The 17676-nt window shown below is 40.5% G+C and overlaps 1 protein-coding gene across 1 annotated transcript in view; it reads left to right on the forward strand.

The window, feature by feature from the left end:
* The window catches only part of LOC115144502 (CUB and sushi domain-containing protein 1-like), a 415143-nt gene that overhangs the window by 356481 nt on the left and 40986 nt on the right, over positions 1-17676 (forward strand). Inside the window, 6 exon segments of the mRNA XM_065002644.1 lie at positions 1696-1800; positions 9325-9443; positions 10992-11061; positions 11183-11299; positions 15720-15929; positions 16987-17175. Coding sequence (XP_064858716.1) covers positions 1696-1800; positions 9325-9443; positions 10992-11061; positions 11183-11299; positions 15720-15929; positions 16987-17175 — 810 coding nt within the window.

Consider the following 17676-nt stretch of genomic DNA (forward strand, 5'->3'; position numbering starts at 1 on the left):
GGTTAATGTAAAAAATATATATATGGTAAATTGTATTTCAAGATTGGTTTTCCATCTTTACAAAACATAAAATTACCCTGCTTCCCAGCTGAAAGTTCACATCAATAATTTATTTAATCATAAGGTTCTAGACTGCCTAATAATACTAAATGTGCCAGATTCAATCCCGCAAAGTGCATTTTAAGCTCATCTGTGACTTATCTGACAAGCTCTGGAAACACTGGAGATGCCGTCTCACTAATAGAGATGATGGACCTCTGAATAGCTGGACAGCGGATGAGCTTTACAGAGCTGTCAAACTTCATCCAGAAATTATTAGTCAAGTCATTCAAGCGCAAAGGAGCATTTTACAGACTGCAATCATCAGCATAATGTACTCAGACAATTTTATGCCCGTCCGTTCTTCTACTGCCATACTATGCTGGATCCCATAGCATTACAGAAACACATTGCAAACTTGGTAGCTCACTGACATGATTTGCAGGTGAACATATCTTAATGTCTATCAAGTCAGTATTTTGCATTCCACGGTTTTCCAGAAACCCTGGTTGGAGGATTTCAGATTTCCTGTTTATTCCCTCCTGATGGCAGGAGTTTTCCAACCAGGGTTTATGGAAAACCTATTTATTTTTTATTACCAGGTTTTTGTAACGCTATGTGTGACATCGATGAAGAGAATAAAAATAATTGCTTTCTCTAACTATGTCACAGAACTTGTGAGCTGGGGTTTGAACATAATATCCTGAAAATATAAAAGCTGGTGTCTCAACAGAATATGTTGCTGTATCTTTAATCTGCCCAGGGGAGTTTCAACATTTCTTTATTAAACTGACCGATGCCCAAGACACCAGAGATTTATTGCTATTATAAAGTTTGACACAAGTGATGAATGACACTGTTTCAGGTTATATAACCGCATATACGCTATTTTTCAACCACATGTTTGCTTACTCATGATGAACACTGTGTTCTGATTTTCAGCAGCCTGAGCCAAAGCATATCATCCAAAAACATAGGATATCTACCAACCTGATCAAATCAAATTGTATTTGTCACAATTCTTACTTACAAGCCCTAACCAACAATGCAGTTTAAACAAATATACAGTATATATCTATATATATATGAATAAGAAGTAAAAGTAACAAATAATTACAGAGCAGCAGTAAAATAACAATAGCGAGGCTATATACAGTGGGTACTGGTACAGAGTCAATGTGCGGGGGCACCGGTTAGTCAAGGTAATTGAGGTAATATGTACATGTAGGTAGAGTTATCAAAGTGACTATGCATAGATGGTTCCCTTTGAGCTCTGTAGACTTTTAACATTTTTACTTTTCCTATCTGTGGTGGTATGGTTGACTGCCCCTTGGAAACATTTGATGAGAGCTCTCCCCTGGGAGCTCAGATACTGAAGAACAGAAACAAACTTCAGTGACCATTGTCTGTTAGAATTTCAAAGCATGTTTTTTTCATTTGGTTGACCTCCAAAAAGGAAAGTATTTTATAGAGGAGGAAAAATGTCCATAGAATAGTGAACAGCTGTTCACCTTATTCTGTTTTGGCCATTGATATAAACTGTAGTCACTTGACGAACCAACCCTCCAGAAAACATCTATATATATTCAGAATTGCAAATGGAACTTCTTTCAACATTGAGATGAATGTAGACTTCTCCTGTCTGATGTATTTCAGGTACAACTGCTCCAGCCTTGCTGAACAGTACCTCCAACCAGCTCTACCTCCACTTCCAGAGTGATATCAGTGTTGTTGCTGCTGGATTCCACCTTGAGTACAAAAGTGAGTACACTGTGTGTCTCATCATGAAACCTTCATTTTCTCCATATCCTCTGACCCTGTGAATTAAAGGAATCTACAAGATTTCCTCTTGGCTAATAAAATGTTGCTTACTTCTCTCTCTCTCTCTCTCTCTCTCTCTCTCTCTCTCTCTCCTCTCTCTCTCTCTCTCTCTCTCTCTCTCCTTCCTTCTGGAACATGTAGTAGCATCACCTACAGTGCAGCTAACACTCTGAATCAAAAGCACTCAACAGGGCATTCTACTTTTATAATGTTAAAAATGAAGCAGTTCTGGGTGAGGCATGTGCATTTTGACATTTGAAAGCTTTAGAAAAATTACCAAAGCTGTCAGCATAAATGGTTCAACAAGTACAGCATAATTCACTGATAACAATTCTGTTAACGAAAAAATAAATACCAAGGAAACTGGCTGATAAAATCCAATTTCTCTACCTTTTACCATGGGTTGGAGCCTGATGGGAATTCCTCTTTTCAACTCTGAAATGGGCTCCCAATCTGTACTGTGTGGACACTGATAGCATCAGAGATAGTCTGTCTCTCTGGCCGCTTGCCTCATCTGCCTCTGTCTCAACAGAAGAAACAGTGCCCTTTAGCTGCTCTGGACAGTCCTGATGTAAACCATTTTACCTTATTCATTCTTACACCTCAACATCCTCTGCTACTATCTCTAAGTCCTCTCAGTGGGGATCCCAATTCGGGCTATTTCCCCTCTCTCAGCCCACTTAAAAGTGTATCCCCCATGTGCAGCCTATGTGCTATGTGATCCGGCAGGGTTGTTCAACTGGCGGCCCGCGGGCCAGATCCGGCCCATTTATTAATCCCTTTGATAAATTCTTAACATTAAGACATAAAAAAATCCCTTCCAAAAATCCGGCTTTCAGTGCCAAAACAGTCTCACATTACATACGCTCACATACACAAAACACACACACGTACATGCATATTGACGCCACACACACACACACACTCACACATAGACACACTTTCACAATCTTCACATACACTGCTACTACTCTGTTTATTATCTATCCTGATTGCCTAGTCACTTTTAACCCAACCTACATGTACATATTACCTTAATTACCTCAACTACCTTGTACCCCTGCACATTGACTCGGTACCAGTACTCCTTGTATATAGGCTTGTTATTGTATTGTGTTACTATTTTTTTCTTATTTGCAAATGTTTCTTACTTTTTAACTCTGCGTTGTTGGGAAAGGGCTCGTAAGTAAGCATTTCACTGTAAAGCCTACACCTGTTGTATTTTGTGACAAATACAATACACACCACTACTGTGGTTGTCTATACAGTAGTGTGGTTTCTAGCAGAGTCTAGCATTTTTTTTGCGGTTTCTAGCGCCTATGTGACATGTTGATTTATTTGGGGGAGTTTTTCACATGAATTTGGCTCTAGCATTTGACCGGTTTATGCTAAAAATATTATGACCTCATTCTTAAAAGCTACAACTCTCAGGAACTCGTACCTGCCTTTTCTGATAACCCTAACCCTTCTGTTTCCCTGTCTGATAACCCTAACCCTTCTGTTTCTCTGTCCGATAACCCTAACCCTTCTGTTTCCCTGTCTGATAACCCTAACCCTTCTGTTTCCCTGTCTGATAACCCTAACCCATCTGTTTCCCTGTCTGATAACCCTAACCCTTCTGTTTCCCTGTCAGATAACCCTAACCCTTCTGTTTCCCTGTCTGATAACCCTAACCCTTCTGTTTCCCTGTCTGATAATCCTAACCCTTCTGTTTCTCTGTCTGATAACCCTAACCCTTCTGTTCCCCTGTCTGATAACCCTAACTCTTCTGTTTCCCTGTCTGAATACCCTAACCCTTCTGTTTCCCTGTCTGATAACCCTAACCCTTCTGTTTCCCTGTCTGATAACCCTAACCCTTCTGTTTCCCTGTCTGATAATCCCAACCCATTTGTTTCCCTGTCTGATAACCCTAACCCTTCTGTTTCCCTGTCTGATAACCCCAACCCATCTGTTTCCCTGTCTGATAACCCTAACCCTTCTGTTTCCCTGTCTGATAACCCCAACCCATCTGTTTCCCTGTCTGATAACCCTAACCATTCTGTTTCCCTGTCTAATGGGAGGGAAACAGGGGCTCATTTATAACACACCTAATGACTGAGGGAAATTAATTCAATGCATACTTCCTTCACACTGGAATTTGGCATTTGTCACGTACGTGAGGGGAGACGGAGCTGATGTTGAGTTCCACATATTTATTATAAAGTGAAACTTAGCAAGAACAAAACAAATAAATCAAACAAATAAATAAACTAACAACGAAACATGGTGCACAAAACACAAAATAATATCCCACAAACACAGGTGGGAACAATAACTACTTAAACAATGATTACCAGCTGCCTCTAATTGGGATTCATACAAATCACCAACATAGAAATAATAAACTAGAACCCCACATGGAAATAATAAACTAGAATACCCCCCAGTCACGCCCAGTCATGTCATGCTTAGTTTTCAGATTTTTTTAATGTGACCTAATTACTTTAAAGAAGCTTTTAATAGTTGTTTAAATAAAAACAAATAATGGTGTTGTGTCTTTGGCTATGCCGGATTAAGTGATATGACATGCTATTCTTTAAAATAATTTCTCCGTATTTAATATTACCTGATTGAGCTAATCATGTAAATGTAATTAACTAGAGAGTCGGGGCACCACAAAATAATAGTTATAGAGCTGTTATCTTCCGAATAAACTCTTAAAAACCTAGTAATATTTTACATCAATAGCAGTCAATATTAATCGTCATCTTAATTCAGTCTCATCTGAAATTAAAATTCTTGGTTATCTGCACAAACCTTGGCTAACAAGTTGAATCAGCAATGCAAAATTGGGTTTCATTATTTATTTACTAAATACCTAACTAATCACACAGAATTACACATACACATAATTAAATCATAACTTGATTACAAATTACGTCAAAAAGGAAAACGTCCCTAGCGGGCGGAACAGATATGACAGGTGCTTACACAAAAGAAAAGGGCTGGGTTTGAGTGAAAGAGTGGGAAGACTGAGTAACAAAGGAAGAAGCTGTGCTATCGTAAATACAGAATCTTATGCATTCTAAATTACCGCCCATTTGGAAATGGAAAATGCAATAAATATTTACTCTGAGCTGCGCTTCGGTAGGTTGGTTGTAGACGGAAGGCCGTGTTGCCCAACCAAGTCCTTTGAAGAATGTCTCTGGTTGTCAATTGGATACGTTGTAGTAACGTCATTGTGTGGTAGACGGGATACGCTGTCTATTCCTTCCTAACCTGCGTTGGCTTCGTTCTGTAGTTATTATCTGAACCATTCTGACATCGGACCGTCGTCCTGACATCCTCGGAACAGGAGGTTATATTTTCGTCAAGGCTTTATATAGTGGAGCGAGAAGGGTGTGTCTGAAAAGTTTTATAAACCATGACTCTTCACAGGGGCGGGCCACTGATTGAGCAGAACGCTAACCTTATGAAAACCCAATTCTCACATTTTAGAAGCTAAAATCACATTTCATCCCATCACGAATAAGTTCATATTCAAACATTTCAATTGAACAACAATTCCATGTGAATCTGATAACTCTGATGTCTAGACTTTCCACTGTAGAGTTTATGTCATCTTATCATTGATGAGAATGTCTCAGATGACAACCGAACTGACATCATATTCATTAAGTACCACCGCATATGTTCAATTGGTCAGATTACCAGAATATAGTTCATTTCCCCCCACCTGCTGATGTTCCCAGAATCTCTATGTTAACCAAAGGATTTTCAAATGTCACATCAGTAGGGTAGAAAAAGGGGGGAAGAGGTATTTATGACTGTCATAAACCTACCCGCAGGCCAACGTCATGACAGTGGTGAGCGAGAGTTGCGCCTTTACCTTTTCAATGATGATAAAACATCTTGGTTGCACCTCGACTCACGTTGACTGAGCGTCCTCCACTTCTTTCCTGATTACTTTTAGCAACATTTAATATGAAGAAAAGTGCTTTATTGGTGTGTGTGCGTTGCTTTTTTATACAGTTCTCCCGAAGCAAGTGGAAGTAATAATAACCCTTTTTTACATCTGGCCGCCGTAAGTATATAGTTGAATAGTCCAGTCAAACAGCATCAACCGTAAGGGATCTAACCAGTCAAACAGCATCAACCGTAAGGGATCTAACCAGTCAAACAGCATCAACCGTAAGGGATCTAACCAGTCAAACAGCATCAACCGTAAGGGATCTAACCAGTCAAACAGCATCAACCGTAAGGGATCTAACCAGTCAAACAGCATCAACCGTAAGGGATCTAACCAGTCAAACAGCATCAACCGTAAGGGATCTAACCAGTCAAACAGCATCAACCGTAAGGGATCTAACCAGTCAAACAGCATCAACCGTAAGGGATCTAACCAGTCAAACAGCATCAACCGTAAGGGATCTAACCAGTCAAACAGCATCAACCGTAAGGGATCTAACCAGTCAAACAGCATCAACCGTAAGGGATCTAACCAGGAAACGTACCAACGTTTTTTAATCAGTCTTATCTTGATTAGAGATTGATTATTTCTCTCACCGCTGCATGAAGAGGAGATATTTAACACAGGGCATGACTCCTTCTGGTCACTACACAACCATACATGCTAGATTAGGCTTGTTAACCCAGGAGTCCTTGCTCAGTTGCCAACCTGGAACCTCCTTAATACAATCATTGCGACGGCAACCTCGTTTAACCCTTCGCCTCTCCATAGCAACACTTCCCTTTCCAAGTCGTTGTTGTAAATGAGAATGTCTCCTCAATCAATCGATCTGTTCAAATGAAGCTAAAACATGGCAAAAAATCTCATGTGGCCCTTACTAATAGCTTTGGACAAAACTGAGACATGCTGAGAATGTCAGGATGTTACAAATTAAAGAAGTTTAGGCCAATTTAGTATGTATTCTTTGCCAATTGTCTTCTATATTAATACACATCATTGGCAGGATGTCTTCCTGGAAGCGTTATGCCTGATATAGCCATGCCATTTCTAGAATGTTATGCAGAATAGGGGAGAGCCAGTGTTTTGTAAAGGACATCAACTGTATAATTAACCAATAAGGCACGAGGAGGTGTGATATATGCAGTGGTGTAAAGTACTTAAGTAAAAAATACTTTCAAGTATTTTGGGGTATCTGTACTTTATTTTACTATTTTATATTTTGGCCTACTTTTACTTCACTACATTCATAAAGACAATAATGTACTTTTTACTCCATACATTTTCCCTGACACCCAAAAGTACGTATTGCATTTTGACAGGAAAATGTCCAATTCACACTTATCAAGAGAACATCCCTGGTCATCCCTACTGCCTCTGATCAGGCGGTCTCACTAAACACACATGCTTCGATTGTGTTGGAGTGTGCCCCTGGCTATCCGTCAATTTAAAATAAACAAGAAAATGGTGCCGTCTGGTTTTACTTTTGTTACTTAAGTATATTTAAAACCAAATACTTTTAGACATTTACTCAAGTAGTGTATCACTGGGTGACTTTTTTACTTGAGTCATTTTAAGGTATCTTTACTTTTACACAAGTATGAGAATTTAGTACTTTTTTCACCACTGTGTATATGGCCAATATACCACGGCTAAGAACTGTTCTTATGTATGACGCAATATCAGAGTGCCTGGATACAGCCCTTAGCCGTGGTATATTGTCCATATACCACAAACACCCGATGCGCCTTATTGCTATTATAAACTGGTTACCAACGTAATTAGAGCAGTAAAAAGAAACGTTTTGTCATACCCGTGGTATATATAATATACATTTTTACCTAGAGCTACGTGTACTGTAAAAGTAGATATCATTAAATAAGGATAGCTTTGTGACTTTCTGTCAGAACAAGAGGAGCTTGTTATATTTACATAGAGATGGTTGTCATTGACTTTTAGGTTCATCCTGAATGTTTACCGTTGGATGACTGTGGCTGCATCGTTATGATCCTAGACTGAATCTGGCTTGTGCACGGTAGTTACGAAGTTCCACATCTAAAATGAGATTCACGCCACGTGTTTTTATCACACATCAAGATGGTGAATTTGTTAGAGCTTGGGTGAGGAGACAAGTGTATTAAATGTTTGACTTTCTGGATCTTGAAGGCTGAATTCCTGCCTGGATCAGTCCGTTGTGGTTGTAGAGAAAATGTCAGATTTTTTCCCTCAAGGGTTATCATTTATCCTCTGAGAGAGAGACTATGGCCATGTGGCATTTTATTGATTTATTCTGCAGAAAAACACTTAAAATGGTTGGTATGTGTAACGTGTGTCAGCTAGATGGAATTGGAATTAACAAGTGGTATTGATCTAACGTTAAATAAATGTGTTAGTAGTTTGGTACAAGCCAGGGTTCTGATGCCTTAGCATTTAAAGAAATGCCCAGTGCTCTTTTTGTGGTTCACTGTTTTTTGACCAGTTGCATACTGTACATTTCCGCCTACTCCCTCCTGAACAGGAGTACATGCTCCTTAGAATATATTGAAAGTAACTTGCTCCGAATTCTGCTGTGAATTCTCCTTGAACCAGAGCTAATGTTTAATCTCCCTAGTCTCGCCCTAGCCGCCCACAGCCATTTGGGCTTCCCTGTTTGAAACAGTCACCTACACATTAGCAGTGTGACAGTGTCTGTTGGCTTTTGTTGTATTGGGTAATGTAGGCATCGCAGGTGAAAGTCCTTTGCTATTGATGGGTAGAAAAATAATGAGAGAGTTTTACACACACTCACAACTGCACGGTGCTACCTGCTGAGTGGTGCAATCCAAACAAGACAAATTTATACAGGATCTCCTTTCATTGGCTTGACGAATGTGGTTGTCATGGCAACATACTCTCTCACTGTCTCCTCCTGCAGTGTGTACAGTTTTAACCCACTGGAAGATGTTTTCAAGAAATGAACAGAATCACAATGCATATTTAAATAACACGGATCAGTGGGTATGCTATTTTCTGATTTTTTTTAATAACAATACTATTTTAGCGTTCTAAATGTAGAAGCATAGAGACAAAGGTTACACACTACAGCACAAAATACACTTTCAGTTTCATGACGTTGTCAGTACCCTGTGCCCCTTGCTACCCGACTGTGGTTATGTATCTGCATTACCTTCCTATGACTGGGGGTTTATAACCATCCAAATGACAAATGATTTAACTATAGAAAACTAAACAAACGTACAAAAATCCAAAACCAATAATCATCTTATCTATTTTAATAGCTATAAGCTATACCAGAGCCTGTTGACAGCATACAATAATCATATCCACTTGGCTTTACAATACTCGCCGATGTGTTTGCCTCTTCTTGCTCCAGCTTTGAGGAATACTGTTCTCTGAAACATGAAAACAGGATCACCACACTGAGTATTGAAGACCAATCATTCATGTGATGTGCAACATCAAGTACTTTATCTAAGCAGGCATGATGAGGCCTTTTTTTATGTCTCTGCTCCATCTAGCCGTTGGTCTCACTGCCTGTCCGGAGCCAGTGGTGCCTGCCAATGGCATCAAAACAGCGGACAGGTACATGGTCAATGAGGTGGTGTCATTCAGCTGTGAACCAGGATACATGCTGCAGGTGAGAGCTGTACTGTGTTCCCACTGCTGTGTCAACGTGCTGCTTAGTCAATGTGTAAAGACATTGTGTGATGTGTCGCATGTCTACTATGCAAACTCAACTCAGCAACTCAGCAAACTTTGATTTGTCTTTGAGTTCAGTGTGCTGAGAACCCCCTACCTTCACATTATAGATATAAACCCCCTACATTTACATTATAGAGAGAAACCCCCGACCTTCTCACATCTGAGAGAGAAACCCCCTACCTTCTCACATCTGAGAGAGAAACCCCCTACCTTCACATCTGAGAGAAACTCCCTCCCTTTACATTATAGAGAGAAACCCCCTACCTTTAATATGAGAGAGAAAACCCCTACCTTCACATCTGAGAGAGAAACCCCCTACCTTTACATTATAGAGAGAAACCCCTTACCTTTACATTATAGAGAGAAACCCCCTACCTTTACATTATGGAGAGAAACCCCCTACCTTCACATCTGAGAGAGAAACCCCCTACCTTTACATTAATAGAGAGAAACCCCCTACCTTTACATCTGAGAGAGAAACCCCTATCTTTACATTATAGAGAGAAGCCCCTACCTTTACATTATAGAGAGAAACCCCTACCTTCACATTATAGAGAGAAACCCCCTACCTTTACATTATAGAGAGAAACCCCTACCTTTACATTATAGAGAGAAACCCCTACCTTTACATTATAGAGAGAAACCCCTACCTTCACATTATAGAGAGAAACCCCCTACCTTTATATTATAGAGAGAAACCCCTACCTTACATTATAGAGAGAAACCCCTACCCTCACATTATAGAGAGAAACCCCTACCTTTACATTATAGAGAGAAACCCCTACCCTCACATTATAGAGAGAAACCCCTACCTTTACATTATAGCGAGAAACCCCCACCTTCACATTATAGAGCGAAACCCCCTACCTTTACATTATAGAGAGAAACCCCTACCGTTACATTATAGAGAAACCCCTACCCTCACATTATAGAGAGAAACCCCTACCCTCACATTATAGAGAGAAACCCCTACCTTTACATTGTAGCGAGAAACCCCCTACCTTCACATTATAGAGAGAAACCCCTACCTTTACATTATAGAGAGAAACCCCTACCTTCACATTATAGAGAGAAACCCCTACCTTTACATCTGAGAGAGAAACCCCTACCTTTACATTATAGAGATAAACCCCCTACCTTTACATTATAGAGAGAAACCCCTACCTTCACACTATAGAGAGAAACCCCATACCTTCACATTATAGAGAGAAACCCCCTACCTTTACATTATAGAGAGAAGCCCCCTACCTTTACATTATAGAGAGAAACCCCTACCTTCACATTATAGAGAGAAACCCCTACCTTTACATTATAGAGAGAAGCCCCCTACCTTTACATTATAGAGAGAAACCCCTACCTTCACATTATAGAGAGAAACCCCTTCCTTTACATCTGAGAGACAAACCCCCTACCTTCACATCTGAGAGAGAAACCCCCTACCTTTACATTATAGAGAGAAACATCCTACCTTTCTATTTTCCAGGGCCACTCTCATATATCCTGTATGCCAGGGACCGTGCGGCGCTGGAACTACCCTCCCCCTCTCTGCATTGGTAAGAACTTTTACTTGGAAGTGGTCACATTCAAGGCAATGGTTTACTGTTTCAGTGTTATTCATTGTCTGCAATATTTTTTCAACGTGTGCCACACATTATGTGCATTTTTATTTTCCAGCAAAGTGCGGTGGAACAGCTGTTGACTTGGCCAATGTTATTTTAAGTCCTGGATTCCCTGGCAACTACCCTGGTAACATGGATTGTACATGGAGGATTCTTTTACCAGTTGGATATGGTGAGGAACCTGCTATGATAACGATAATGATAAGAAGCCATGGTTCATTTTAGTAATGCCAGAGATAATAGGTTTATTTTTATATCATTTTTGTAATAATCTCCATTAGCTGTTGCAAAAGCAGCAGCTACTCTTCCTGGGCTCCACACAAAACATGGAACATTACATAATACCAAAACCATACCATACTTCCTAAATTATTTTGCTTACCCGACCTAGAATTCCTTACAATCAAATGCCGACCATATTATCTTCCAAGAGAATTCTCTTCGATTATGGTCACAACCGTGTAACTGGAAACCGGAGGCAGCATATATTGTAGCTGGGGATTTGAACAAAGCTAACCATACTGACCAATAGAATTTGATTTGATTTGAATGCAGAACATTAATAGACAATATATTCCGGATTTACATCTCTCCCTGGAACTAACTAAATGTTGTTGTTGTTCTGTGACATCTTCCTTTTGGAAATGGATCCCCTTTAGTTATCCTCTTTCTCTATCTACATTTTGAGACATTTGCAGTCAGTTTAGCAATTTACAAGAGAGCTGTGGGTTGCAGCCCACATATTTGCGGTGCTTCACAGTTCAAATGACTCCAGAACAAAGTAAACACTCCAGATGTTAACAAGGTAATTGTGTGTGATTTATAAAGCTAGTCAGGCTTTCGTCTGAGCACAAAGAATTTTCTCTACCTAACCCAAGAAAAATATTGTATACTGTATCCAAAAGCAATTTTCTGCCCTATCAAGCAAGAACTTCACAAGTAAGAACAAGAATGATCATTTTGTGCTGTGTGTGTACCAACAATGCATTAGATTGTGTTGTTTACAGGGCCCAATATTTAAAAAAATATATATATATATATTTTAAAAATACACAAGAGGCTTTGCAGACGCTGATGACAGCTTTTAGGACAGACAGAATGGGTAGGATAAAGCATTGTGAGAAAGAGGTACATGGCTGCATAACAACAAGATTATCGTTCAAAGGATTCTCCTAAGCATCACCAAGTGGCAAATGCTTTCTTCCAGCATCAGACCTTTGCTACACTTGGAATAACCGAACATAACATAACAGAAAAAAATTGATTGTATTGTATTCATTTCCCATTTCTGTGTCTCCCCTGGAAAAACATGAGCTGAACTCAGTATTAGATTGCTGAATAATTTCTACCATCATAACATATTAGTGAGTTGAAGAGTTTTTCTCAACATGCAAACATGATGTAGCTTGACAAAAAAAGGTTGGTACAGTAGGTCAAAAGCACATTAAATGAGCCAAGGTAATGTCTGCTAAATGCATTACTGGATTACAACATATTTCACAACATCACTGTTAATAGTTAACACTTTAGGTAATCTATAGTGAACAGATCTGTCTAAACATACAGTAAATGGTACTGTAGAATCTGTCAAGAAGGAATCAATTATTATTATTTTTAAATTTCACCTTTATTTAACCAGTTAGGCCAGTTGAGAACAATTTGTCATTTACAACTGCGACCTGGCCAAGAAAAAGCAAAGCAGAGCGACACAAACAACACAGAGTTACACATGGAATAAACAGACACACAGTCAATAACGCAATAGAAAGTCTATATACAGTGTGTGAAAATGAAGTAAGATTAGGGAGGTAAGGCAATAAATAGGCCATAGTGGCGAAATAATTACTATTTAGCAATTAAACACTGGAGTGATAGATGTGCAGAAGATGAATGTGCAAGTAGAGATGCAAAGGGGTGCAAAGGAGAAAAAAAATACAATATGGGGATGAGGCAGTTGGGTGGGCTATTTACAGATGGGCTATGTACAGGTGCAATGCTCTGTAAGCTGCTCTGACAGCTGATGCTTAAAGTTAGTGAGGGAGATATGAGTCTCCAGCTTGAGTGATTTTTGCAATTCGTTCCAGTCATTGGCAGCAGAAAACTGGAAGGAAAGGTGGCCAATGGAGGAGTTGGCTTTGGGGGGTGACCAGTGAAATATACCTGCTGGAGCACGTGCTGCTATGGTGACCAGTGAGCTGAGATAAGGCGGGGCTTTACCTAGCAAAGACTTATAGATGACCTGGAGCCAGTGGGTTTGGCGACAAAAATATGAAGCGAGGGCCAGCCAATGAGAGCATACAGGTTGTAGTGGTGGGTAGTGGATGGGGCTTTGGTGACAAAATGGATGGCACTGTGATAGACTGCATCCAATTTGCTGAGGAGAGTGTTGGAGGCTATTCTGTGAATGACATCGCTGAAGTCAAGGATCGGTAGGATAGTCAGTTTTACGAGGGTATGTTTGGCAGCATGAGTGAATGATGCTTTGTTGCAAAATAGGAAGCCGATTCTAGATTTAATATTGGATTGGATGTGAGTCTGAAAGGAGAGTTTACAGTCTAGAAGGGCGGGCAGGTGCCGGCAGCGATCAGTTGAGGAGCATGCATTTAGTTTTACTTGTATTTAAGAGCAGTTGGAGGCCACGGAAGGAGAGTTGTATGGCATTGAAGCTCATCTGGAGGTTTGTTAACACAGTGTCCAAAGAAGGGCCAGAAGTATACAGAATGATGCGAGAATTGAACCCTGTGGCACCCCCATAGAGACTGCCAGAGGTCCGAACAACAGGTCCTCCGATTTGACACACAGAACTCTGTCTGAGAAGTAGTTGGTGATCCAGGCGAGGCAGTCATTTGAGAAACCAAGGTTGTTGAGTCTGCCGATAAGAATGCGGTGGTTGACAGAGTCGAAAGCCTTGGCCAGGTCGATGAATACGGCTGCACAGTATTGTCTTTTATCGGTGGTGGTTATGATATTGTTTAGGACCTTGAGCGTGTCTGAGGTGCACCCATGACCAGCTCGGGAAACCAGATTGCATAGCAGAGAAGGTACGGTGGGCATCGAAATCATTGGTGATCTGTTTGTTAACTTGGCTTTCGAAGACAGGCAGGGTAGGATAGATATATGTCTGTAACAGTTTGGGTCTAGGGTTTCTCTTCCTTTGAAGAGGGGGATGACTGCGGCAGCTTTCCAATCTTTAAGGATCTCAGACGATACGAAAGAGAGGTTGAACAGTTTAGTAATAAGGGTTGCAACAATTGCGGCGGATCATTTTAGAAAGAGAGGGTCCAGATTGTCTAGCCCAGCTGATTTGTAGGGGTCCAGATTTTGCAGCTCTTTCAGAACATCAGCTATCTGGATTTGGGTGAAGGGGAAATGACGGAGGCTTCGGCAAGTTGCTGTGGGGGGTGCATAGCTGTTGACCGGGGTAGAGGTAGCCAGGTGGAAAGCATGGCCAGCTGTAGAAAAATGCTTATTGAAATTCTCGATTATCGTCGATTTATCGGTGGTGATAGTGTTTCCTAGCCTCAGTGCAGTGGGCAGCTGGGAGGAGGTGCTCTTATTCTCCTTTTAGGAATTTATGCTACAGGATGCACATTTCTGTTTGAAAAAGCTAGCCTTTGCATTCCTAACTGCCTGTATATGTTGGTTCCTAACTTCCCTGAAAAGTTTAATATCGTGGGGGTTATTCAATGCTAATGCAGTACGCCACAGGATGTTTTTGTGCTGGTCAAGGGCAGTCAGGTCTGGAGTGAACCAAGAGCTATATCAGTTCTTAGTTCTACATTGTTTTAATGGGGCATGCTTATTCAAGATGGTGAGGATGTCACTTTTAAAGAATAACCAGGCATCCTCTACTGACGGAATGAGGTCAATATCCTTCCAGGATACCTGGGCCAGTTCAATTAGAAAGGCCTGCTCGCTGAAGTGTTTTAGGGAGCATTTGACAGTGATGAGGGGTAGTCGTTTGACTGCGGACCCATTACGGATGCAGGCAATGAGGCAGTGATCGCTGAGATCCTGGTTGAAGACAGCAGAGGTGTATTTAGAGGGCAGGTTGGTAAGGATGATATCTATGAGGGTGCCCGTGTTTACAGGTTTAGGGTTGTACCTGGTAGGTTCCATGATAATTTGTGTGAGATTGAGGGCATCTATCTTAGATTGTAGGATGGCCGGGGTGTTAAGCATATCCCAGTTTAGGTCACCTAACAGTATGCACTCTGAAGATAAATGGGTGGCGATTAATTCACATATGGTGTCCAGGGCACAGCTGGGGGCTGAGGGAGATCTATAACAAGCGGCAACAGTGAGAGACATATTTATGGAAAGGTGGACTTTTAAAAGTAGAAGCTCAAACTGTTTGGGCAGTTCGAGCACAAAAATGGGATGTGTGGGCAAACGAGCAGCAGTATTTCCAGTGTTTGGATTTTTCATCACTGGTTATTTGGACAAATCACGATTTCATGATTTCACAAAATCACGATCAGGTGTTAGCATCTTTTGAATTTCAGTAGGGGAGGGGACATTTGACCCATAGACTTGCCCGTAACTTTAAAAGACATACAGTGTATTTCATATAATGTTTCTATGTTTTACAGGGGCTCATATTCAGTTCTTCAACTTCTCCTCTGAAGACAACCATGATTTTTTAGAGGTGCGGAATGGGCCGCAGCACAGCAGCTCTCTGATTGGACAGTTTAGCGGAAGTCAGCTGCCGCCCAACCTGCTGAGTACAACACATGAGACCGTGATTCACTTCTACAGTGACCACTCTGAAAACAGGCAGGGATTCAAACTAGCCTACCAAGGTGAGGTGTACTTCATTTTCATCCACCATGTCTAGCATGGTTTCCCCTCACCTAAAAGAGCTTGGTTTGTATTGGTTTCAATTGACAATTTGTTGGCGCTAGGCTTGGATGTTGTTTTGGTGGCATTTGTGTCAAATCTGGGAAAGAATCTATGGGAATGTCTGATGTGAAATCCTTATTGATAGTGTTTTTATCTGTCATCTGTTGATATGGTTTAGCTTTCTTTTTAGGATGATTCAAGGTTAAATGCAAAATAGATGGAATGTCAGCTTCAAGGACTTAAGTACCTGTCAGTTAAATGATCTGAGAATCTGCCCTCTCCGGATCATTGAGAGGTTACTCTGTTATGTTGCTTCTCCCGCCTGGACAAAGCATTCAGAATCAATGGAGAGCGGCATTTAGATGTTGAGTGCACTTTGATGTTATGGGGCTATTTTGCTTCCACTGGTCCTGGGGTTGTTGTTACGGTCAATGGCAACTGTAGCTGTTGAGTGCATGGCTTCCACTTTTCAAGAGATAACCCTGTGTGTCATCTTCTTCCACATATAGGCCAGAGGGTTCATATCCTGGCTTTTCCTCTTCTCCTCTTACCAAAAAAAACACCACATCTCATTTAACAATTGCTCTCTCATTGTACGCAAAAAGAATGTGAACTTGATCGTCAATTTCCAGCACTGTCAAGCTTCAATAGATTTTTGGAGTAACGTTGCTGTAACGTTGCTGTATTTTTTAGGTTGGAACAGAAAAGTTTATTGGTTTCCTGGCATCCATTCTTTGTTGTTGGCATTATGCTTGAAATAGACATGTCATAGTGACATTTCGTGAAAATGTGTCTGACAGGTGTCATGTGTGTTCCAGTACTGTCTCAAAAGGTTAAGTGGGATGGGTCACCTGTGGGCTGTTGACGACAGTCCACATAATTTGTTTGAACATTTCTTGTTGAAATATGTTTTATTTTGTTGTGATGTATGTGCATTCCTGTTATAAGAAATATGTATTTTTATTGCATAAGCTTGTAACCACAGTTTTTTTTCTGACTTTCTCTCTTGCGTTTTAGCATATGAATTGCAGAATTGCCAAGACCCTACTCCATTCCCTAACGGATATATTATTAATAATGACTACAATGCTGGCCAGTCAATAACTTTTGAGTGCTTTCCTGGATACGTTCTGATTGGACATCCTGTGCTCACATGCCAACATGGAATCAACAGAAAATGGAATCATCCCTTTCCCCATTGTGAGGGTGAGCATGGGTTAATATTATACATAACATATATTTTACCAAAAGCATCAATGGCTTCTTTGCTTCATTTATCAAACTATTTTAGAATGTATTTGTTAGGACGTTTTTATCAGCCCTATACTAGATGTTATTATAGAACCCTCGTAATACTGTTGTGAAGTTCTGTTATACTGTATGAAAAAAGGCAGCGTTTCCCAAAACTGCCTCTCATATTACTGCCTTTGAAAACTGCTCCAGTTGAGACCCACACTACTGGGACATGTGCTAAATTTCTTCTGCATTGAGCAGTGTGCGAGCTGGCAAAGGCTTACTCAATCAATACCTGCAAAGATTTGTTAGAGCTGTCCCTCATTCAACGACACCTTTCAGCGTCATGGTATTGTGTTTTGGAGGTGTACTTGGTAAATTGGGTTCTTGTTGAAGTTATCACTGCATCCCTTTTGGGTTCAAAGTTATATAACACAGTATGGGGTTTGCACTGTTGTCAAAACTGCTGCTCAT

The sequence above is a fragment of the Oncorhynchus nerka genome, linkage group LG16, assembly GCF_034236695.1.
Source record: "Oncorhynchus nerka isolate Pitt River linkage group LG16, Oner_Uvic_2.0, whole genome shotgun sequence".
Lineage (NCBI taxonomy): Eukaryota > Metazoa > Chordata > Actinopteri > Salmoniformes > Salmonidae > Oncorhynchus > Oncorhynchus nerka.